The 12,096-nt window shown below is 48.2% G+C and overlaps 1 protein-coding gene across 1 annotated transcript in view; it reads left to right on the forward strand.

Annotated features, from left to right (window-relative positions):
- Mtor (mechanistic target of rapamycin kinase) overlaps positions 1-12,096 on the forward strand; it is a 111,632-nt gene that overhangs the window by 86,740 nt on the left and 12,796 nt on the right. Inside the window, exons 40-50 of the mRNA XM_075946393.1 lie at positions 410-510; positions 962-1,058; positions 1,350-1,448; positions 1,656-1,778; positions 1,864-2,046; positions 2,932-3,066; positions 3,243-3,417; positions 6,991-7,126; positions 8,456-8,603; positions 9,908-10,030; positions 11,363-11,445. Coding sequence (XP_075802508.1) covers positions 410-510; positions 962-1,058; positions 1,350-1,448; positions 1,656-1,778; positions 1,864-2,046; positions 2,932-3,066; positions 3,243-3,417; positions 6,991-7,126; positions 8,456-8,603; positions 9,908-10,030; positions 11,363-11,445 — 1,403 coding nt within the window. The remainder of the gene's footprint in view (positions 1-409; positions 511-961; positions 1,059-1,349; positions 1,449-1,655; positions 1,779-1,863; positions 2,047-2,931; positions 3,067-3,242; positions 3,418-6,990; positions 7,127-8,455; positions 8,604-9,907; positions 10,031-11,362; positions 11,446-12,096) is intronic.

Raw genomic sequence — 12,096 nt, forward strand, 5'->3', positions numbered from 1 at the left:
CCCACAGAGATGAGCTCATCCCCTTAATGCACTGTCCTGTGTATGGGTGGCTGCCACAGCTGCAGGGCCACTCTGAGGACAGAGCCTTGGGGATCTGTCCTCTGCCCTGCACTTCCCCTGTCTTCCTCCCTTGGGCCTGTCAGTCCAGAGTGCAACAGAGCAGCCAACAATTTCAGAGAACAGCGTGTTTAGAGCCTCCGCTCCACTCCTACGGCCCTGTCAGGAAGCCGCACTATGATTTGGAAAGCAGTGGCTACTGTGGGATGCATTCTGTATGCTGTTAGCCCCAGGCATGAGTTTCCTCACACTCCTGACCGCCCTCTGAGCGGGCGCCATCAGTGTACAGCTGTGCCTGCTTCACAGAAGAGAGCTGAGAAGGAGAGTCAGTGACGCACTTATATCCCAACAGGATTTGTCCAAAACCCTCTTGCTGTACACTGTCCCTGCCGTCCAGGGCTTCTTCCGTTCTATCTCCTTGTCGAGAGGCAACAACCTGCAGGATACACTCAGGTATGGAGGGAGGATTCTTCTGAAGGCCTTATCAGTGGCAGGACGTAGAGGTGTCTTTGTACTCCACCTCTCGTCAGTACAGTACAGTCAGCATATGGGCCTTTCTTCTCTTGTCCCCTGAGACACGACAGCCAACCAGACCTCACTTGTGAGGCTGGGAGCTGTGAAGATGGAGTGAGATGGGGGAGGCCGCCTCCCGTTCATCCTGGGGACTGTCAGACTCACCAGCCTTTCAGTGCCCATCCTCCAGACTCCTCCTTCTACGTGCACAGACCCTGCCCCCTCATCTCTGCGACTGAGCTTGTACCTCAATGACCCTGACAGACCTGGGACAAAACCTTGGGATGAATCCTTAGAGGTCCCTCCCAGGCTCTGTCCCCATCACAGCCTTCAAGGGGAAAGCAGACAAGCTAGGAAACTCAGTTCCTGTGACTCTCTCCTGTCTCCCCAGAGTCCTCACCTTGTGGTTTGATTATGGTCATTGGCCAGATGTCAATGAAGCCTTGGTGGAAGGGGTGAAGGCCATACAGATTGACACTTGGTTGCAGGTGAGAACCTGGTGTCAGTGGGCGTGGGTCACAGTCCGTCCCGTTTGTGCCCTCTTGAAATCACCAGTGGTCCCAGTAGCAAGGCAGCCTGTGTCGTAAGCTTGGTCCCAAGCTCCAGACTACAGATTCTCCCGAAGACCTGCTAAGTCAAAGCATATGCCTGAAATCCCAGCACAGGGGAGATGGAGGCAGAGGGATCACGACAAGCCTAGGCCACATGAGACCTTGTCTCAGACATCAGTCTTCTTTCCTTGCCTCACGTGCTATGCATCATGTCTTCCTGCATGCCAGGTTATACCCCAGCTCATTGCAAGGATCGACACACCCAGACCCTTGGTGGGCCGGCTCATTCACCAGCTTCTTACAGACATTGGTCGCTACCACCCCCAGGTACGTGCCAGCCCCGGGACTGAGAGCCAGTGCCCCACACAGTGCTGGCGGAGTCGACAGTGAGCAGGGCCCTCCTCTCCCAATGCAGTGGCCTCTTTCCTAACGTCCACAGGCTAATGCTGTCCTCAGCACTTCTTTGCCATCCTCCTTAAAGCACATCAGTTCCGTATCCCAGTCCCTTTGCAAGTGTTCCTCTGTTTGCTTCAGGCCCTCATCTACCCCCTAACGGTGGCTTCCAAGTCTACCACAACAGCCCGCCACAATGCAGCCAACAAGATCCTGAAGAACATGTGTGAGCACAGTAACACCCTGGTCCAGCAAGCCATGATGGTGAGTGAGTCTCTCTACTGTCTCCAAGTCGCATGTTCCTAATCGTAGCTCACCTGTGCCTTCCTTCCTTCTCCCCTTGATCCAGGTGAGCGAAGAGCTAATTCGAGTCGCCATCCTCTGGCACGAGATGTGGCATGAAGGCCTGGAAGAGGCATCACGCTTGTACTTTGGGGAGAGGAATGTGAAAGGCATGTTTGAGGTGCTGGAGCCCCTGCATGCTATGATGGAGCGGGGCCCCCAGACTCTGAAGGAAACATCCTTTAACCAGGTACGGGCTGAGAGTGGCAGGACATGGCCTCACCAGACTGTTAGGAAACTGTCGCCCCAGTGCTCTGGGCAGGAGAATTGCAATTCAAGGCCAGCCTAGACCTAGAACTAACTCATGCCCAGAAAAACAAAGCAAAACAAAACATTAGAAATATAGTCTTACAACAATCTTTCCTTCTTTCTTTTCTTTTCTGTTTTCTTTCTCTGCATAATAGCCCTGGTTGTCCTGAAACTTACTTTGTAGACCAGGCCTGGACTCACAGAGATCCGCCTGCCTCTGCCTGTGCAGGGATAAAGGTGTGCGCCACCACTACCTGGCCAATCCTTCTACTTAAAAAAAAAAAAGTATTGGCCTTTTCTTTTAAAGATTTATTTATTTATGTATATGAGTGTTTTGTCTCCATCTGTATACACCAGAAGAGGGTATTAGTTCCATGGGAGTACAGTTACAGATGTTGTGACCCTCCATGTGGGTGCTGGAAAGTGACCTCAAGACCTGGAAGAATAGCCAGTGTGCTTAACCACTGAGCCATCTCTCTAGCCCCTTAAATTATTTTCATTTTCTTGACATGCTGAGGGGTAGGATCAAACTCAGGACCTCACACATAACGGGCAAGTACTGCCCCACCCAGCCACTCCCTCAGCTGCTGAAATTTTAACAGAAATTCCTCTAGAAGCCATCTTATTCTCCCCAAATCCCCCTTTGTGGTTAGGTCACCCTCATTCATGCCCTGGGAGCTCCAAGGTTGGGACTGCTCAGCCCCTTCTGCTCAGCTATTCCCTCTTGGTAGCTTTATACCCCCTCCGGCACCCTTGGCATCTGTGTGGTCTGCTAGGGGATTGAGCTACTTTGGTAACTTGAAACTTTTCCCTGCTTGCTTCTCAGGCGTATGGTCGCGATTTAATGGAGGCACAGGAATGGTGCAGGAAGTACATGAAATCAGGGAACGTCAAGGACCTCACCCAAGCCTGGGACCTCTATTATCACGTGTTCAGGCGGATCTCCAAGCAGTTACCCCAGGTAGGCTCTTGAGGCAGAGTGCCTTGTGAGCTGATCCTGTGCATCAGCCTTCACTCATGCTGAAGACTTTAGGACAAGAAATCGCTTACTGCCGTTTAATGAAAGAAAAATGCTTAAATTCCTTTTCAGTTCCCCTTGAAAGGCGGAAGTCTAAATCCTTTCCTAACTGTTCACAGCTCACATCCCTGGAGCTGCAGTATGTTTCCCCAAAACTTCTGATGTGCCGGGACCTAGAATTGGCTGTGCCAGGAACCTATGACCCCAACCAGCCAATCATCCGCATTCAGTCCATAGCCCCATCTCTGCAAGTCATCACGTCCAAGCAGAGGCCCCGGAAGTTGACCCTGATGGGTAAGGACTGAGTTCACCTCCTCTATCCTGCCTCAGTTCCTGCCTTTCTTTTGAAATGATTGCTTGCTATTTTCCCGGCGGCAGCCCCATCTCTGTCAGAAGGGAGAGGGAGGACAGTGAGTCTCCTCCTTTGCCCAGCGCTGCACTTGTTGAGTGAGCAGCAGACAGCTGCCCTTGTCTAATCATTCGGTTGTGGTGGGAAGCTACGGGAAACTGATGGTGCCAAGAAAGGCATCTGAGGTAAACATGGACTATGACAAGCTGTTACAAAGACAGCTTTTGTGCTCTTGGATGTTCCTGCTTTACCGTCCTTGTCCGAAATGAGCAGGCTGAACTTGGCTTCTCACAGTAGACTGTGTTACCATGAAGCTGCCTCTGAAGTTGTTTTAGGAACAGAGTGCTGCCAGCCTGGACCAGTTAAGGGAGGCCCAAGAGCTCTGTTCAAGCTCTGTGAGGTCTCTTGCCCTTTTAGAGAAGCAAGAGGGTGTTGGAACTGGGCCTCATTCTGTATTCCTGGCTGCCCTGTACTCACTGTGTATGTAGCTCAGGTTGGCCACAAATTTGAGGCACTCCTCCTTTGCCTTCCAAGTACTTGTATCACAAGCATGTACCTCCAGGCCTGGCTTCCTCACTGAGTGTGTGTGTGTGTGTGTGTGTGTGTGTGTGTGTGTGTGTGTGTGTGTTTCTGATTGGGTTTTTTGTTTTGTTTTTGTTTTGTTTTTTTGTTTTTCGAGACAGGGTTTCTTTGTAGCTTTGGAACCTGTCCTGGAACTAGCTCTGTAGACCAGGCTAGCCTTGAACTCACAGAGATCCCGCCTGCCTCTGCCTCCCAAGTACTAGGATTAAAGGCGTGTGCCACCACTGCTGTGTTTCTGATTGTATGTGTATGTGAATAGTGTCTTAAATGAAGACAGAAGAGGGCATCAAGTGTCTCTATAACTCTGCTCGATCCTTTTTAAAATAGGATCTCTCCCTGAATATCAGGCTGTGAGGCTCTCATTTTCTCAGCTAAGCTGAAAGCAACCAAGTCCCAGCAAACCTCCTGTCTCAGCTCCACCTTGGAAGTAGGGTTACAAGGTCCCTGATTAGTTGTGTGGATGCTGGGATGGGGCCTCTGATTCCTCATAATTACTTAGCACTTGCTCTCTTTCATCCTCTCCCTCCCTCCCTCTTACTCCCTCCTCTTTCTCCTTTGATCTTCTCTCTCCTTCCCTCCCTCCTACTCCCTTCCTCTTTCTTCTTCCTCTTCCTCCCTCCCTGACCCCATTCCCCCCTCTTTGATGTGTATGCATATTTTGCCTGTATGCCTGTATGTATGCCTCCGCACCACATTCATGCCTACAGAGACCAGCAGAGGGTGTCGGGTCCCCTGGAATTGGAGTTACAGATGGTTGTGAGCTGCCATGATGGGTGCTGGGAACTGAACCTGGGTCCTCTGGAAGAACAGCCAGTGCTCTTACCCACTGAGCCACCTCTCCATGCACAGCAAACACTCTCAGCTGATGAGCCGGCTGTCCAGTCGAGCTTTCTCACTCCTGAGAGCTTGTGGAGGGCCTAACAGGGAGCTCAGCTGCTCCTCCTGGACAGAGTGAATGGCTTTGAGAGGGACAGTAATAGAGGAAAGGGACACCTGCCCAGCCAGCTAGATGATCCAAACCAACCCTGGGACCAGGGATCAGTGTGGTGACAGATGTCGCAGCCAGACTGCGCTCACATCCTTCCTCACATTTGTTTATTTATATACTTATTTGTTCATGGGAGATTTTTTTTATATTTATTTATTAAAGATTTCTGTCTCTTCCCCGCCACCGCCTCCCATTTCCCTCCCCCTCCCCCAATCAAGTCCCCCTCCCTCGTCAGCCGGTTTCTAGCCATAAATAAAGGACATTGAGCCCATAATTAGTGATCCTAGAGAAGCTAAATAAGAAGGAGAACCCAAATCATGAGAGATTTTTTGAGATAGGGTCTCACTATGTAGCCCCATCTGTCCTGAAGCTCATGATATAGACCAGGGTGGCCTCAAACTCTCAGAGATCGGCTTTACCTCTGCCTCCAGAGTGCTGGGATTAAAGGTGTTCATCACTATGCCTGGTTTACTTTCTCACTCTTTGTTTTGTTTTTTGAGATAAGGTCAGAGTTCTGGCTGTCCTGGAACTCATTTTGTAGACCAGGCTGGCCTTGAACTCACAGAGCACAGAGATCCACTGCATCACCACCTTTCTCACCCTTAATAATGCTTGTTTCTGGACTAGATAGATGTCTCTCTCTTTTTTTTTTAAAGATTTATTTATTTCTTATGTATACAACGTTCTGCCTCCATGTATGCCCACACGCCAGAAGAGGGCACCAGATTTCATTACAGATGGTTGTGAGCCACCATGTGGTTGCTGGGAATTGAACTCAGAACTTCTGGAAGAGCAGCCAGTGCTCTTAACCACTGAGCCATCTCTCCAGCCCCCCCATGAGCCAAGAGTTTCAGATCCCTATGAACCTGAGTCACAGAGAGTTGTGAGCTGCTGGGAACAGAACTTGTGTACCCTGTAGGAACAGTACAGGCTCTTAGCTTTAGAGCCATCTATCTAGGGGCTGAGAGATCTCAGGTTCATAGGGATCTGAAACTCTTGGCTTCCATGAGTACCTGGACACATATGCTCACAAGATTCATACATATGTGTAAAAACAACAAACCTTTAAAAAAATAATGCTTGCTTCTTGAGCACAGTGATTATTCACCCCCGTCAATCAATCATGGTCCCACCAGTGATGGCCTTTAGTATTTAATGGAGATGCTATGAATATTGTTCAGTTGGTAGCTGCTTGCCTTTCATGCACAGCACCCTGAGTTGGAACTATGGGACAATATAAACCCATTGGCTTGGTGGCACACATAAACTAGTACTCCAGAGGCAAAGACTGGGAGGATCATTACAAATTCAAGGTCAGAATGGACTCCATGAGACCCTGTCTCTTTAAAAAAGAGAGAGAGAGAAGCTTAAGAAGGAACTCTTACCTTTTTAAAGGTCGTGGTGCAAACCTTTAATCCCAGCACTCACAGAGGCAGGCTTATCTCTGTGAGTTCAAAGCCAGCCTGGTCTACAGAGCTAGTGCCAGGACAGGCTCCAATGCTACTTAGCAGTGAGGCTGCTCTCCCCCACCCCCCCACCCCAGACTTACTTGCCCAGCCAGTTATGGGGCAGATCCCCTGACCTGTCCCTCTTCAGGGTTCCTGGCCCCCTGCTGGTTCTCCCATTGGGCATATTCCACTGGAGCCCAGGTGATGCGGCCTGTAGGAGTCAGGAAAGGACAGAGGAGAACAGGGAACCTCTAGGGTCTCAACACGTCATTCCCAGTCCTCATAAAATAGGTTTTGTTTTAACTAAGCAGCGTTGATTGTTGGGGACCACTGAAAGCAGAGCTGTTCTTCCCTCAGTTCAGGGATGTATATGTGCTTGTCTGTGGGGACAGTGTGACTAGGAAGGGAGAGAGTTCTGGGGACCTTAGGAATAAGCTGGTGGTCTTGGGAGTGACGTGAGCAGCTCTGGCCTGCTTCAGATGCTCCCCTGTTTCTTGCAGGCAGCAATGGGCACGAGTTTGTTTTTCTCCTGAAAGGCCACGAAGATCTGCGGCAGGATGAGCGAGTGATGCAGCTCTTTGGCCTGGTGAACACGCTCCTGGCCAATGACCCAACTTCTCTTCGGAAGAATCTCAGGTATTCAGAGCGCTGTGAGAGGCTGAGCTCTCAGAGTTCTTCACATTCCCTCCTCCGCTGTCTCTGGAATCAGGTATCTTCACAAACTTAGTAAAATTAAGTGCCTGAGTCAGGTCCAGTGGCACATGCCTGTAGTCCTAGAGCTTGGGAGGTAGAGACACAAGGATCAAGAATTCAAAGCTAGCCTAGAGAGAGCTTGAGGCCAACCTGAACTATATATGACCCCCTGTTGTGAAACAAAAATAACTCAGTATGGTGGCATACACCTATAATCCCAGCACTCAAGAAACAGAGGCAGGGGCAGGATTGCTGCATGCCTGCTCTTAACAGGCTCCAGACCAGCCAGGGCTACTTAGAGAAACCCACTCTTTTTTTTTGTTTGTTTGTTTTTCTCTGTAGCTTTGGAGCCTGTCTTGGAACTAGCACTCTGGTAGACCAGGCTGACCTCCAACTTGTAGATGGAGCAGCGGGCTGCGTTCCCACCTGGCTCCCGCACAGCTAGCTTAGCCCCGGAAATAACAACGCACAAATAGTATTCTTTTAAACACTGCCTGGCCCATTAGTTTCAGCCTCTTACTGGCCAACTCTCACATCTTGAGTAACCCATTTCTAATAATGTGTGTAGCACCACGAGATGGTGGCTTACCGGGAAGATTCTTAACCTATGTCCATCTTGGAGAGGAAGGCTACGGCGTCTGCCTCATTGCCTTCTACCCAGCATCCTGTTCTGTTTACTCCGCCTACCTAATTTTCTGTCCTATCAAAGGGCCAAGGCAGTTTCTTTATTAACCAATGAAAGTAACACATAGACAGGTGACCCTCCTCCATCACAAACTCACAGAGATCCACCTGCCTCTGCCTCCTGAGTGCTGGGATTAAAGGCGTGCACCACTCTCAAACAAAGCAAAACAAAACTGATGTTTAAGTGTCTGACAAGGAACACTAAGGTGCCCAGCAAAGAAGCTTCTCCAGATGTTTTGTTCCATTGTGTAATTAACACTTTTAATGAGCTACAAGAACTCAGAAGGTAATGCCTCGAAGATTAGACTCAGGGGTCTACAAATTTGATGTTTCCCCCAGACCCAGGCCAGTGAAACTCCCTGCTGCGGCTCTGTCTCTTAGCCTGTGGCTGTTCCTCTAAGTTACTTTAGCTCTCAATGTAGCCTTTCAGAGCTTCCTCCGCAGAGCCGAGTCTGTGAAGCAAGTTGAGGACCACTCTGGCTTCCATGGCATCTTCTGGGGAGCTCACCAAAGGCATTGTTTGTCCTAAGCTGACCCAAGGTGTGCTTTTGTTCACTGTGCAATCCCCTTCCTCTCCTGTGGCCACAGTATCCAGAGATATGCAGTCATCCCTCTGTCTACCAACTCGGGCCTCATTGGCTGGGTCCCCCACTGCGACACCCTGCACGCCCTCATCCGGGACTACAGGGAGAAGAAGAAGATCCTCCTGAACATTGAGCATCGCATCATGCTGCGGGTGCGTGCCACCCCATGCCAACACCCGTGACCTCACGGACACCCACACTCCAGGGCACCCATACCTGTCTGGTGAAGCGTAGTCAGATATTTCTTGGGGCCACCAGCTCACAAATAATGACATGGAGACTTACTGTTAATTATGAAACTTTAACCTAAGCTTAGGCTTGTCCTGCTAGCTTCTGTAACTTAAATTCCTAAATTTATTTTGATCTGCATTTTGTCATGTAGCTCATTACCTCATCGCTCCATGCCGCTCATGCTGCTTCTTCCCTGTCGAGTTCTCTCTCTGCCCTGACATCCCTCCTGCTCAGCTATTAACCGCTCAGCTTTTTGTTACACCAGTCACAGGAGTACATTTTGTTTGTTTGTTTGTTTTTGCAAGGGGGGTTCTTTTCTTGTTTTTTTGTTTTTGTTTTTTTATTTTTGCTTTTTTTCAAAACAGGGTTTCTCTGTCTTCCAGTCTATCCTGGAACTTGCTTTGTAGGCCAGGCTAGCCACAGACTCACTTGAGATCCACCTGCCTCTGTCTCCCAAGTTCTGGGATTAAAGGTGTGCACCACCACCGCCCAACAGCAATACCTTTTCACAGTGTGCCAACAGTGGGGTACCACTGAGAAAGCTGTCCATGGAAATCACTATGGAAAAAGCTTAATGAAGTAACTCATAACGCAGATAACTGCTGAGAAACAAAGGAGGGCCAGCAAGAAGGTTCAGGGCAAAGGCCCCTGCTGTACAGGCCTGATCTCCAGAATCCACAGTGAAGGGGAGAACCAACTTCCAGAAATTTCCTCTGACCTCCACATGCACACAAAACAATAAGACAATTTAAAAAAAAATAAATTAAAAACCTTGCCTGGTGGTGGTGGCACACACTTTAATCTCAGCACTTGGAAGGCAGAGGCAGGAGGATCTCTATGAACTCGAGGCCAGCCTGACATACAGAGTGAGTTCTAAGACAGCCAGGGCTACACAGAGAAACCCTGTCTCAAATTTAAAAAAAAAGTGCTGGGCATAATGATGCACGATTTTAATCCTAATACTGGGAAAGCAGAGGCAAGTAGTTGGCCGTGAGTTCAAGGCCATCCTGATCTAATAGCAAATCCCAGAACAGCTAGGGCTACAAAATAAAGCATTGTGTTACCAAATTTAAAAAAAAAAATAGCAACCACATTGTTTTTCCCTTTCCCTTGTTATTTCCTTTCTCTGTTGCCATTGCTGGTGAAATCAGCCCCACTCCGCTTGTCTCCCCGTTTTTCTAAATGTGAGTGGCTCATTTCACTGACTGGTTATGTCCTGATTCAGATGGCTCCCGACTATGATCACCTGACTCTGATGCAGAAAGTGGAGGTGTTTGAGCACGCTGTCAACAACACAGCCGGGGACGACCTGGCCAAGCTACTGTGGCTGAAAAGCCCCAGCTCAGAGGTATGTCCTGGGGCTCTGCAGGCTGCCTTACTGCCACCACAGATACCCACATATTACAGGAGGTGTGGTCATTTTTGTTGTGGTTAGATGAGGAATTTTCACGAAAAGCTTTCTGAAACCTGCCTGTAATCACAGCATTTAGGAGACTGAGTCAGGAGGATCACCATGAATTTAAGTCCATCCTTTGCTACATAGAGAGTTTTAAGAGAATCTGAGCTATATATCAGACCCTGTATTGGGGTGGAGAGGACTAGAGAAAGTGTTGAGTGGTTAAGAGCACTAACTACTCTTGCAGAGGACTTCAGTTAAGTTCCCAGAACTCACATGGCAGCTCACAACCATCTGTAACTCCAGTCACAGGGATCCAACATCCTTCTGGCCATTTCAGGCATCAGGCATATATGTGGTACACATACATACATGCAGGCAAAACACTCAAACACATATAAATAAATAAATCTTAAAAAAGAAAATAAAATACAAATGGGCCAGAGGGAGAGCTTGGCAGGTTAATTCACTCTCTAACAAGCTGAGTTCAATCCCTGGAACCCACATGGTAGAAGGAGAAAACTAACTCATACAAGCTGTCCTCTGCCCTTTCCTCCCAGACACACATACACAAATAAATAAATACAGGGTTTTTGTTTGGTTGTTTGGTTGGTTGGTTGGTTTTTTGAGACAGGGTTTCTCTGTAGCTTTGGAGCCTGACCTGGAACTAGCTCTTGTAGACCAGGCTGGCCTCAAACTCACAGAGATCTGCCTGCCTCTGCCTCCCGAGTGCTGGGATTAAAAGTGTGAGCCACCGCTGCCCAGCCAATAAATACAGCTTTTAAAAGTCTTTAGTGGTCTGCTGCTGTCACTGGGTAAACATCTGCCTTCCCACCGTCTAGATGCTGTGCTTTGCTCACACACTGATCTGATCTCCCCATGGAATCCATTCCAGGACTATCTCGTTGTTCTCTGCCTGTCTTAGGAACACGCATCTCTTCACATTGGCTATCTCTGTTTTCTACCACAGAGGTTTGAGGACCGATGTGTGGATCAGAAACAGCACTGTTAACATTTTTTGGAATGATATTAAGTATGGCAAACAATTTGGAAAGATGTTTATCTTCACAGTCTCGAGGAGAAAACATTTTCACTTACATTGTCACAGCACACTTCTGATAAAGTTTATACTAAGGCATAGTTTATAATCATGAATGGGATCTTTGTTCCGTTATCCATCCTAACTGTTACGGTAGAAGCTAAGGACAGCTGTCCTGGACCGCTTAACTTTGTTGAAGCTACTGATTCATAGAACGCTGATTCACAAGTGCTTTTGTATTATAGGTGTGGTTTGACCGAAGAACCAACTATACCCGCTCCTTAGCCGTCATGTCAATGGTTGGATACATTTTAGGCCTGGGAGACAGGTGAGTGAATCTAATTTGTGCCTTTGAGTTTCTTTCTCCAGTTGTTCTGAATGGTTTCATTTTGTCTTCTAGTGAAATTTGTGACCATTGAAAATGACTATTTTATTTTTTTAAAGGGCAAGCAAGCATGGCTTTATTGAGATGTAGGGTGACTGTGCCTGCAGCAGGGAGGGGTCCCCAAAGTGATTCATTGTTGTAACACACTCTTCAGTCACCACTGTACTGAAGACAGATCATTCTCCATCTATAATTGAAACCAACCAAAGTAGAACCTTATCTTATACAGAATACACTTCTAAGTGTCATAACCAAAGAGATACTTCAGGCCTGGGATAGACTCAGTAGAAGAGCACTTGTGTAGCTAATGCAAAGCCAGAGTTTAATCTGCGGTACCATCCGAAAAGGAAAAAGAAAACTGGGAATGTTTAGATACTAACCAACAAGAAAGCAAACAAAACTGATCATTTGGTGTCTACTGCTTTTCTTTTGGAATTGTGTCTCATGCAATTACTTGAGTAAAAATTGTTTTGTGCCCCCTACCTCCAAAATGAAAGCTAAGTTAAGAGCCAGGCTCTAAGACATACACCTCTAGTCCCAGCACCTGGGAGCCAAGATGGGAATGTTGCCTGAGCCTAAGATTTGAGATGAGCC

Source organism: Microtus pennsylvanicus, chromosome 13 (genome assembly GCF_037038515.1).
Source record: "Microtus pennsylvanicus isolate mMicPen1 chromosome 13, mMicPen1.hap1, whole genome shotgun sequence".
Lineage (NCBI taxonomy): Eukaryota > Metazoa > Chordata > Mammalia > Rodentia > Cricetidae > Microtus > Microtus pennsylvanicus.